Raw genomic sequence first — 12,054 nt, forward strand, 5'->3', positions numbered from 1 at the left:
GAGGGGCTGGGAGCAGCTCCCCACGGTAAAGAACGAGAAATTTGCCCAGATTTACGAATCTCTCTCTGACCCAGCTGGTCCATCAACCAACAGGCGTCCAGTCATGTCTCCCTGGCTCTGGGGGGCTGCTGCTAAGTGCCTTTAAAATGCCATTAAGCTGCTTCTGGGCTTTGCTGGGGTGAGGAAGATGCTGATATAGGCACCCAGACATATTCCCAGGGGCGCCGCTGGAGAGGGGAAAGCATTAACCCTTTTGGTACAATTTATAGGATTTGCAAGCACTGTGCAATATGTTGGTTTGTGTGATTGTTTTAATTATTATTTTATTTTAAGTGTTTAGATGATAGCGAGTAGCCCTGGGCATAGAAAACTGTTAATTGTAAAGCACACTAAAGCCAGAGCCTCATCCAACCAAGAGTGGTGTAAGGAGTGGAAGGGATGGCAGAGGAGGAATTATTCTGGCAGCTTGTAAGGTATAAGAGTCAGTTCTTGTCTGAGCAACCTTGGCCAAGGAGCATCCATCCTTTCTACAGAATTATGGTCAGCACGAACAGCATTGGGATGATTGGAGAGCTTGAGGAGGTCGGTGATGCTGCGGGTTCCCATTCTCTCTCACTCTTGTTTGACCTTCCTTCTGCAGAAGAAACGATGAGGTGACGCACATCAAGATCCAGAACACGGGGGATTACTACGACCTGTACGGAGGGGAGAAGTTTGCCACGCTCGCCGAGCTGGTGCAGTACTACACGGAGCAGCAGGGGCTGCTGCGGGAGAAGAACAGCAACGTCATCGAGCTCAAGTACCCTCTCAACTGCCAGGACCCCACCTCGGAGAGGTAAGGAATGCTCTCTAACAGCGTTTTTTGGTGATGGTGACATTGTCTTCCCAAATTTCTCAGACCCCACAGCTGCGCCTGGCCTGGGTTTGGAAAGGAGCCCAAAACAGGGTATGTTTGGGTGTGATTTAGCTTTCCTGACCCCAAAGCTGCACGTCGCTGGGACGTGGTTCCCGAGCTGCCCTGATAACGTTGGCCGGGCCCAGAAGCTGACACTTGCTCGGCGTCGGTGTGCGCTGATAAGAGAGAAAGCTCTAACCCACAGCTTTGGTTTCAAAAGAAACAAAACCGCATGCAGGTGGCTTGTCTGCCTGCAGAATGCTGGGTACAAATGCCCTGGAAAGAAATTCTTCCCCCATCCCATCTGATTCCGTAACTGCCGCCCATCCTGGCAGCACCACGCTGATGTCTTGCAGGGATGGGGATGGTGGAATCGCTCCCAGACGTGCTTTGCCTTGGGCTACTTCAGGATATTTCCACTAGCCGATTAGTGACCTTTTTGCCTCCCCTTCCTGTGCGACACTCCAATGACCCTTTTTTTCCCCTTTTCCTCCCCCTCAGTTTCCCCAGCGTCACACGGTGGGTGGAGAGGGGAATGGCTGGTGATGCTAAAGCAGTTCCTTGGTTACTCTGACTTTAGCAACCAGGAGAAGGCAAAGCTGTGACCGGAGCAGAGGAGCTCCCCCTCATTGCCCTCATGTGAACTGGCTGGGAAGTCCCTTCAGCTCATGTGCTCCCTTCTTGCCAGGGATGTTTTCTTGGCTCCTTCCATTGTGGAAAGCGGCTGGGCAGCTGCTCACGTTAGCAGAATACTCTGGAAAAGTGGAAAAACCCCCTTCAGCCGGGTTTCCCCCTCTTCTCCTGCCAAGGAACGTCTGGCTTGACAAGGCGGCTCCATGCAGATTTCTGCTCCAGACCACACATCTGGTGGCATCGGGGGGAGAGGGGGAAAAGGGCTCTTAATAGAGCCTCTTAATAGATGAAATGGTGATGGGGAATAGATGAAATGATGATGGGGAAGGAGTTTTCCTCTTGAGAGATCTTCTCACTCAGTTTGACACAGCGTGACTCGAAAGGCACAACATCACCTACAGCTGCTCTATAAACTTCATTCTCTGGGACGAAGTTGCCGAGATGTGACACGCTGCCCTTGTGGTCCCCCCTGGGAAGGTTATTTTGGCCCTCTCTGAATTTTTGGCAGCTCGGCCGGCAGGCCAGGAACCAGCGTCCTCAAATTGGGACCGGTGGCATCTGCCCAGAGCCGCTGCTGGGTGTTGGTGGAGCGTGGAGATCGAAGGCTTGGATGCAAAAAGAACCTCTGCTTCCCTCCCAACTGTTATTGGTATCTCTGGAAGGCCGTAGCAGGGTGCTAACCCATGAAGCACAGCTGCTCTGGGTAGTGCAGGGGGGTGGGAGATGCTGCATTGGAGCTGCAGAGGGTTTGTGCAGGAACAAGCAGATTATTGTGCGCTTAACCCCAAGGGATCGTGGCCAGGCTGCTGCAGCGTTCCGAGCCAGCCGGTGCACAGCCAGCCTGCGTCTCACCATGTCAGTGTGTCAGCAGAGCAAGAGAAAGGATTAGGAGAGATTAGATGGAGAAACAGGGGCACGTGCATGCAAGATGTACACAGATGGAGAGGTGGAGCAGCTCCCGGCTGTGCCGGGGGCTTGGGAAGAGCTGGGCACAAGCCTCTGTGTGGTAGAATCATCACTGGCTTGTGCGCAGGGCTGGAGGACCCATCTGAAAATCCTTCTCAAGTTGGGTCAAAGCATCTTGTGTTGTCCATGCTGTGTCTGTTCTGGCCACAGCCTGCTGACTCCAAGCATTCTGCTTTTAATTCCGTATTAAAAACAAATAAAGGGAAACGTAGCCACCTTCATGTAAGACCTGCTAGAATCATGTTTCTTACAGCTTCGTGGGAGCCCTGTCACTAGGTGACAGTGCTTGTCGTACATCACGTGGCAGTTTAATATACTGATGCCATTTCACGTTTGGCTGGAGGATTGAGCAAAGTCCTGATGCTTCCAGCTTCCAGGTCTCCTTCCAGGCTGCGGTATTGACGCGACACTGCAACGTGCTGGAGGAACGTCACCGGGGACTGTTTCTAAAATAAATCAAGTTGGTGTCACGCCAGGTTGGGAGCCTAGAAATGGGTTTCCCATGAAGGCCAGCCCAAGCACTGAGCGTAGCTCTTGTCCTGTGTGTTTCTGAGCTGACCTTGCTCCCCGTTGATGCTCCTCAGATGGTACCATGGGCACCTCACTGGCAAGGAGGCAGAGAAGCTTCTGACGGAGAAGGGGAAACCTGGCAGCTTTCTGGTGCGGGAGAGCCAGAGCAAACCCGGAGACTTCGTCTTGTCGGTGCTGACGAACGAGGATAAGATGGAGACTGGGGATCGGAAACCTCACGTCACCCACGTGATGATCCACTACCAGGTGGGAAACGTGCTGTCCGTGCCCAGCTGGTGATGGGTGACCCAGCTGGGAGCCGGGCGTTCCTGTCTCACTCTGGTTTTGTCATTCTGTCCTATAGCCAGAAGAAAAGTACGATGTGGGGGGAGGAGAGAGGTTTGACACCCTCACGGACCTGGTGGAGCACTATAAGAAGAACCCCATGGTGGAGAAATCTGGAGCGGTGGTTCACCTGAAGCAGGTAATAGCTGCTCTAATGTATATCTGTTGGCTCTGGGCTTGCCCATGTTCCTGGGGGAGCGCACAGATCTGCACACCTGGGAACCTCCTTGTCCCCAAAACATCCCAGTGGCTGCTTGTCATGTTGGTCCAGGCTCACACTTGCCAGAAAGGTCCCTGGTCCCACACTCGAGACCTCAGGAATGGACCCAACTCCTGCCAATACCCCCCAGGAATCAGGGGTTCAAGAACTGGTTTTTCAAGGGGAAGTTCTCTGCCTTTCTGTTACCGAAAGTGATCTTTATTCTGCCCTCTTCTGCCTTCCAGCCATTCAATGCCACGCGCATCAACGCCGCCAACATTGAAAACAGAGTGAAGGAGCTGAACAAAATGGCAGATCACAGCGAGAAGGCCAAGCAAGGCTTCTGGGAAGAGTTTGAGGTACAGGATGCTCCTCTGCTCCCTCCCACAATATCACATTTGCATGGCAGCGCCGGTGCTTTTCCAGCACTGACCTCAATGCTGTTGCTCCTTTTCCCATTTTCTGTGTTCAACTAAGTTGTGTCCTGGTCCTATTTTTTTAATGCTTTTTCTCATGTCTGAGGCTTTTTCTCCGTCCTCTTTCTAGAACTGCGTATCCTTTGTTCCCTGCAGGGATTTCTGCCTTCTCCCCCATTACCTCATCAAGCTGCTTCTTGGCTCCCTCTCCCTTCCTGCTGACACTCCCTCTGTTCTTCTCGGTGTTAGGAAGCCAAGCAGCTTGTCAGAAGAGCCCTTCCTTTGCCTCTGACCCTCCTTATCTGCCCAGAACAGTTTGTTCTTGTGTCCTCTGCTCCACAGATGCTGCAGCAGCAAGAGTGCAAGCTCCTCTACCCCAGGAAGGAGGGACAGCGACCAGAGAACAAGGCGAAGAATCGCTACAAGAACATCCTTCCCTGTAAGGAGACACTGAATACTTTTGGGCTTGTTTTTTTTTTTGTTTCTTTTTTTTTTTTAACCACAATTTTCTGTGGGGGTAGTTAACCCTGCAGAGCTTTCTGATCATAGCTCAGCTGGAAAGGGGTGTGAATGTCCTAGTGAAGTGGTCCAGTTAGTCCATGGCCATCTCCATCCCCTTTCTCACCTGGTCCTTCCCCTTTTGCATGGGAAAACTGGTAAATTGGTCTCCTCTCCTTGTGCTGTGAGTCTAAATAAGCATCAGTATAGTTCAGAAGTCGTATGGAGCCAGAGCTGGAGCCTACAAAAGCAATACTGGAAAGCTTGAGCTCAGGTTAGTCTGCAACTCTGTGTATCACTAATACCCATCCAGGTTACTAGACTGACAACGCAGCTGTGGGACGGGTAGTGTGGATTACTGCTGAGATCAGTAGGGGAGCATTTTTCACCCTCTTTTGCAGTCGTTACTCATGTGTTTTCATAGTAAGAGCCTTGTGGGAGCCCTTGCTGGGGCTCCCAGTGACCGCCCTGCAGCAAAGCCCGTCCCTGCCCCGCGGTGTCACTCACTCCCGTCTTCGTTCCGGACTCTCCTGCAGTTGACACCACGCGCGTGGCGCTCCGAGACGCGGATGAGAGCGTGCCCGGCTCGGACTACATCAATGCCAACTATATCAAGGTACTCGGGAAAGGGAAGACATGGTGTCAAGTCAGTCTGTCTGTCTTCTCCTGGTGGGGAAGCGCAATGATGGTGTAAAGTCTGGCCTGTCAGGACCAGCATCTTTCACTGGCTCCAGGCCGAACACTGCATTTTTCTACAGTATCCCATTCTACCATGTCCTGTTTATTGCTGCCTAAGAGTTTATCTCAATCCCCTCCTCGCCTTATCTACTGAGAAGGTCCTAGGGGACTGACCCAGCCCCTGTCCCATTGACCATTATCTCTCAGGTCAAATTATAATTGTCTTCTCTAAGATAAGAGCTGCTGGAAGTTGTATTTCCAGCAATGCTGCTCCAGCACTTAAGCACCCGCCTTTGGGAAACCTTCAAGGTGGCTTCATTCCAGCCACGTCCACCTGCAGCTGCCTCTGGCAAGAGTCGTTGTGCAATAATGCGTTACAGCTCAGTGTGAAGGTCCCGGGGGGCAGGCAGACCATTTTGCTGGAGACTCTTGAAGCTGGCGATGAGAGCATTTAGTGTCCAAAGGTCTGAGAAACAGAGGAAAATCAGCCAGCCCAGAAACCCTGCATGGCAAAGTGCGCTGACTTCGCTGCACTGAAGCAATTCTCAGTTCCTCACATCGCTGGCTTGTTTTTTGCTCCTCTCCGTTGGTCCCTAGAGCATCCCTGAAGATGGAAGGAACTCGGAGCACTGCAAGGTCTATATAGCCACCCAGGGCTGCCTGCAGACAACGGTGAACGACTTCTGGGCCATGGTGTACCAAGAGAACAGCCACGTCATTGTCATGACCACCAAGGAGGTGGAGCGGGGCAGGGTGAGCACTTGTCGGGCGCTGTCCCCAAGCCTGAACGTTACCTGCTTCTTGTTCTTGTTCCAGCCTCTTTGGCTGGAGGCAAGAACTAGTTCTAAAGCCAGGCCTTGAAAACTAAGAGGGTGATGCAGCAACTGCTATGTGCACCGAGCTGGGTAGTTTTTCGGGGCTTGTATTAAAATGTGAAGTAGGATCAGTAATGAGTTAAACCTGAGAGGTGGACCTAACAGGGAGTGACAAGACGAACAGCTCAGATGCTGTGGGGCAAGACTATTTCTTTGCCAAAGCAATGCCTACAAAAGGCTGGGTCAGGCTGAGGAGGGAGGTTCCCTTAGGGATCAGGTCCTTCCTATAGGAATGGCTGTTACCAGTGCCTCCCCAGTTCAAAGGGAATGCTCTGTGTGTACGGCTCTCCTTTAAACTGGGACTAAACACTGTGGGCTGCGCACCCTTGGAATGCAGCAGCATCCCTGGGCAAGATGTTCAGGGGTTCATCCTCCAGCTCCTTAGGCTCAACTAACGAGCAGTTATTTGATATTTCTGCAGAACAAGTGTTTCCGTTACTGGCCAGACAAGGGTTGCACCAAGGAATACGGGTGCATTTGTGTGAGAAACGTGAGCGAACGTGAGGCCCAAGGCTACTACCTCCGGGAGCTGGAGATCTCGCGGACGGACAGGGTGAGTCCTCTGCCGTCTGTTCGCTGTGCTGGGAGCCCTGGGACTCGCCTGTGCCTTCTCCTTTTGTCTTGTTTTGTTTTTTCATTTAATGATCCCACTGCTTAATTTCCGGGCCACTTTGCCCCAGTTTTGATGAAAAGAAAGGAAGGAGGAGCAGGGTTTTTCTGAGCAGGTCTCTACTCCCTGCAGGACGAGCGCCCGAGGCTGGTGAAGCACTATCAGTATTTCAGCTGGCCAGACCACGGGGTGCCCAACGAGCCAGGAGGGGTGCTGAGCTTTCTGGACCAAGTGAATCGGGCACAGCGAAGCATTCCGGACACGGGGCCCATCATAGTGCACTGCAGGTACAAACCGCTGGGCTGCCAGCGGTGGGATGGGTGATAAAGATGTGTGTTTGTTTTGTTCTTGTTACACCTGCAGCTGCATCATCACTTGAGATGATGGTGGGATGTGCACATGGGAAAACAGAGCCCTGCTCCAGAGCCTCACTGGTGATAGCGCAGGGAAAAGTATAGAATCATTTTGGTTGGAAAAGACCCTCAAGATCATCGAGTCCAACCATAACCCACCCTGTCCCTGCCCCTTGTCCTGAGAACCTCATCTCCATCTGTCCAACCCTCCAGGGATGGTGACTCCAGCACTGCCCTGGGCAGCCTGTTCCAGTGCTTCAATCCTGCTCTGGGGCTGGCAGCTCTGATGCAGCCTGCTAGGCTCTGATCTCCTAAGGCTCAGCTTTAGGCTGGGCTTATCTTAAAGCAACCATTCCAAATCTGCCCAGGACAGACCAGGCATGCAGAGGAGTGTGGGAGCCGAGCTGAATAACTCTGGGGTATGTTTCTTCCTGTAATTTTTGTTTTCTTTTCTCTTTCCAGTGCTGGAATAGGACGCACAGGCACGATCATAGTGATAGATATTCTGGTGGATATTATTCACAGGCAAGGTATGTCTCCCTGTCTGTTTTGTGGCTTTCACCGTTCGCTTTGCTCTGACTAGTTACGGGATAACCCTGTTCTTGTGCAAGCACTGGGGACCTGGTCTCTTCTCATTGGCATCAGTGGGGCCAGGATTTCAAGGTCACCTGGACAACCCTGTTTTACTGAGCAGGGGGGAATGAGCCCTTTTAGCAATGATTCCCCCAAACCCTTCTGTGCACCCTTCCTGGGATCCTAGAGCTGTTGTGGAGCATTCCATGGAATGTCTGAGGCTGATGCAGGAGCCTTGGGGCAGGTGGAGCCTCCTCAGCCATTCTCAATTCAAGGTGCTCTAGTAAGGATAAAACAAGAAAAAATTAGGCACACACATGCACACACATGCACCAAATCCTTTCACCATATTCTGGGGATTCGCTGACACTTTGTGCAGCAAGGTGCTGAAAGCTTTCTATGTTATCTTGAGAATACGGTTTTTCAAGTGCATTCCCACTCCCTAAACCTCATCTTCTGGCTCCCGAGAGCAGGTCTGGACTGCGATATCGACATCCCCAAGACGATCCAGATGGTGCGCAGGCAGCGGTCGGGCATGGTGCAGACCGAGGCACAGTACAAGTTCGTTTACATGGCTGTTCAGCAATACATCGAGGCCGAGCAGAAGAGGCTGGAAGAAGAACAGGTGAGTTGATTGGGAACGCAAGAGCAGAACCTGGTCCGCACCAAAAACCACTTCTACCGTCTCCATGGAACTCAAATATTGCCTTGAACACATGGAAATAAACCCCCTTCTCGCACATTGGCATGTGGGGTCCTCTAAGGCTTTCTCCTATATCTGCTTTGAGTGGGATGTTATTGTCTTTGCTTTCTCTTTCAGAGGAATAAAAGGAAGGAGCGAGACTACTTGAATATCGGATACGTTCCTATGGAAAAAGGCAGAGCCAAAGGGCAGCCCCTGGCCCCGCGGACCCAGCCTGTGTAAGCTGAACTCTGCCAGGGCTGAGAATTTCTGTAGCAATAGAGAGAACAGCTTGAGCAAGAGCCATGGGATTTATCCCTTGCCAGCCTTCTGCTCCCATGGCCAAAACCTGCCCAGTTGTTGGCTATCAGATGGGGATGGCTAAAAATCAGAAACCCAGAAAGGGTTGTTGGGCATTGGAACAGGGCAGTGGTGGAGCCACCATCCCTGGAGGGGTTTCAAACATGCGGAGATGAGGTCCTCAGGGACATGGGGTGGGGTAACAGTTGGAGTCGATGATCTTGAGGGTCTTTTCCAACCAAAGTGATTCTGTATTTGAGCCCAGGAGGGGTGGCCCAGCCAGAGCAAGAGAAAACTGGGACTGAGACCAGCACATAACCTGATGTCATCCTGTCTGCACGGCTGGGGAGGGCAAAAGGGAACTCGGCTGGGCCATTACCCGCTTCCAGCTGCCTCTGGGAAGGGATCCAGAGCAGTGATGCTGGTCATGACAAGGCTTCCTTTCTTGCCAGGGCTGATGATGAGTCGGCTTCCGTCTACGAGAACCTGAACATCAAAAGCCCGAAGGTTTCAGGGATGAGTAACACCGGGCGATAAAGGAGCGGGAGGTGAGCTGTGCAGAGGCTGTGCAGGTAGGAACGTGTCCCTCGGTGACCTGAGTGTCACCACAGGCTGTTTACGTCGCTTCTGACCGAGCTCCTCTTCAGCTCAGCTTATGTACATCCCTGTGGCTTTGCCCAGGGAGCTTCTATGAGGGGATGGAACCTAAAGATGCTGATGGGAGAACTGGGGGAATGAGATTTCAATGGGGAAACACATTTAATATATTACCAATAGTGGGGTAAGGGGGGAGATGTGCTTTTTGGGCTGTTATGTCAGAAAACAGTGAGATTTGAGAACCAGCCTGTGCTACGTACGCAAATACACAGCAGAGACCTCGCACACTGGGAGGGTCTCAGCTCTCTGCCAGGTTACAAACCACACCATGCTTGTCCTTTCTTGTCTCGGAACGCAGGATTTACAGTGTTTACGTCCACCCTTTCCAAGTTCTGCAGTTGAGGACGAGATTTTATTGTGCTGCCCGTCTTGCCTTCCCCGAGCACCTTGGATTCAGCGAGGAAGAGAGAAACCGACTGCAAGAAACAGAGTCCGCGCCTTAAGAACCTGCCCTGACCTAACTTATTCACGAGAGGATCTTCCCCCATTCTCCCCTGTGTCAGTAGGTTGATATTTATGTGGAAGTGCCTCTGGACATTCATTAGGGCATCAAGGCTCAGTATCAATATTTTTCTTGTTTGTTTTTTTTTTTTTAATTTAAGATTCTTAATTTTTACACACAAATTGTTAAGAAGGAGCGGAGGTGACTTTGCTTAGGAGCTTTCCCAGGGTTGCGTTTTGTAAAATGTTAGTACACTTTGGTGTTTTCATGAGGTCGATCATTTCTAAGCTAGAAGTGTTTTTAGGCTAAATCCTGGAGTAACTTTGCCTGCGAGGGTGAGGAATGCGGAACGCTGCCCGCACCGGGATTTGCACCTCAGTAGTTCTTCTCACACTTCCTTTTGGCTGCACCAGTTCTAGATTTCTATGCAACCCTACCAAAGGCACCGAGTAATCCTCGTAGGACAGCAGATGTGTGTGTCTGAGCCTGTAAACGCTCCGCACCGGGGTTCTGGAGCAGAAGTGAGACAGAGATGAACATCTCCGTCTCGGTGCGGATGTTGAGCTACAGGAAATCCCACACAGCTCATGGGTGCTGAGGTGCTTTTAGCCAGCCCTAGTGAGTAACAGCCTCATACCAATCTAGGCTGGACTTTTTAGAGCCGGGCCCCTCTAAGCTCGCTGCAGCTCTGCCTTTACCTTGCTGCGTGGCTTCTTTTTTCACCCTGCAGCTCTATGACGAGGCGCGTGTTGTGTCTGCTGAGTTGTAGGAGTGTTTATGAGTTGACCAGTGCCGTGAAGATGAGTGTGTTGCTGAGTATTCCAGCTCTGATCAGTCCTGCCTTGTGACTGGTGGTGCTTCCCGCTGATCCAGCCCTAAAGCCTGCGGTTGGTCCTGCCAAAGAAGCCCTTTCTGCAGGACTCTGGTGGCTGGAGGTGGGGTCCGTGGGGTCCCACTGCTGGTGCCTGAACCTCCCGAGCACCCCTGGGGCTGGATGGACTCGCCGCCCTTTGCACGGTCGAGTATTAGTGCCTGGGGTGCTGGTTCCAAGCGCTGAGCAGAAGGGGCTGAACTAAAGCACAATGACATATCTTGGCTGTATTTCCTGGCTGGTCTGTCTGTCCCTTGTCGTGTGGACAGGAGGACTGTTTGTCTTTATTGCACTTTTAATAAATGTTGAATATTCTCAAGGCTTTTTTTATTATTTTTTTTTTCCCTCCTTTAATTTTAAGTCGTTTGCTTTTTGGGAAGTGACTGATGGTGTGGACAGTGGGGCATCCTCAACGTCTCCCATCACCAAATGCTGCTGTTCAGGGCCCTGTTTTCACTCACATTGACTCTTCCTTTTGACTTTGAGAGGTTCAGCTGCCTGTTACCTAAACCTTCAGCCTTTGTTCCCAAACCCATGGTGACAATGGGAAGCGCAGAGGGACAAACCCCACAAGGACGCTGTGACAGGCTACTGGGAGCAGTTGGAACTGTGAGAACATCTCTGTGGCCCGTTTGTCCCTGTAACAATAGATGTTATAAGGCTGAAGCTGTTATTTCCCTCTCCCCTGCCCTTAGGTCTCATCAGCAGGAGTCGAATGATAACAAAGCTGCAGTGACAAATCACTTCATCTCTACCAGTGTCTATTTGCTGGGCTCAGTCCCAAGCGCACCTCGGGTAAAATGGAAGTGCCTTCTCTGCCTTAAGTCTTAAAAAGCGAGTCGCTTTTTCCAAGAACGCACTGAAATTGGTGCTGTGATGGTATCGGCAGGGACAGGATGATACCAGTGAGAACCCTGTCAAGCCCAGTGACTTGGGCAGAAGTCGTGACGGTGCCTGGAGTAGTTTTTTGCAGCTAATCCCACTGGTTTCTGCAGATAATCCCAGCCTGCAGCTCAACGACAAAGCTGTTGCAGATATGGCACACGCAGCACCTTTCCACAGAAGTTTTGCATAGCAACAGACTTGAGTTATTTCTGCCGTTGCTTTGCCTTTTTTTCCTATTTCAAGTTAGCTTTTTCTGGAAAGGGAGACTGAAAGTGTCTTTCATCCAACTGGGAAGAAGCAAAAGATGAGCAATCTTTGCAGCTTTTCATTTTTCAGGTCAAATCGGGTAAACACAGAGGGAATTTGCACCTGGGACAACACCACCTAGATGGTAGTAAGTACGAATTTACAGGGTAAAGGTGTCTGTGTGTGTAGGAGCGTACAGCACGGGGAGAGCTGATGCATGGGACACAGTCCAGATGTGGTACCTGCTGCGACTGCAGCTGGATCAGGGCTGCTCAGTGGACACCTCCAACTGCAAGTAAGGAGGGAAATGTGGAGTAATTGCTTCAAATTGACACTTTGTATTGTATAAAACATAATTTAATACATACATATATGGTACTTGCATACAATACTGTCTTACATCCACATGTTTGAATAGAA

The 12,054-nt window shown here is 51.2% G+C and overlaps 1 protein-coding gene across 4 annotated transcripts in view; it reads left to right on the forward strand.

Annotated features, from left to right (window-relative positions):
• The window catches only part of LOC309448270 (tyrosine-protein phosphatase non-receptor type 11-like), a 35,721-nt gene extending 24,903 nt beyond the window's left edge, over positions 1 to 10,818 (forward strand). For 3 of the 4 annotated variants that reach the window (XM_082069661.1, XM_082069664.1, XM_082069663.1), the window contains 14 exons: positions 641 to 835; positions 3,079 to 3,271; positions 3,369 to 3,488; positions 3,794 to 3,907; positions 4,307 to 4,403; positions 4,999 to 5,078; positions 5,738 to 5,893; positions 6,437 to 6,568; positions 6,758 to 6,912; positions 7,441 to 7,508; positions 8,025 to 8,176; positions 8,372 to 8,472; positions 8,986 to 9,081; positions 9,489 to 10,818. In XM_082069661.1, coding sequence (XP_081925787.1) covers positions 641 to 835; positions 3,079 to 3,271; positions 3,369 to 3,488; positions 3,794 to 3,907; positions 4,307 to 4,403; positions 4,999 to 5,078; positions 5,738 to 5,893; positions 6,437 to 6,568; positions 6,758 to 6,912; positions 7,441 to 7,508; positions 8,025 to 8,176; positions 8,372 to 8,472; positions 8,986 to 9,070 — 1,648 coding nt within the window. In that variant the 3' untranslated portion in view covers positions 9,071 to 9,081; positions 9,489 to 10,818. Of the gene's footprint in view, positions 1 to 640; positions 836 to 3,078; positions 3,272 to 3,368; positions 3,489 to 3,793; positions 3,908 to 4,306; positions 4,404 to 4,998; positions 5,079 to 5,737; positions 5,894 to 6,436; positions 6,569 to 6,757; positions 6,913 to 7,440; positions 7,509 to 8,024; positions 8,177 to 8,371; positions 8,473 to 8,985; positions 9,106 to 9,488 lie in introns of all 4 variants that reach the window. The other variant, XM_082069662.1, reaches the window with a different exon arrangement.
• Positions 10,819 to 12,054: the final 1,236 nt, after the last annotated feature.

This window comes from Streptopelia decaocto, assembly GCF_964273445.1.
Source record: "Streptopelia decaocto genome assembly, chromosome: 20".
In the NCBI taxonomy this organism is placed as follows: domain Eukaryota; kingdom Metazoa; phylum Chordata; class Aves; order Columbiformes; family Columbidae; genus Streptopelia; species Streptopelia decaocto.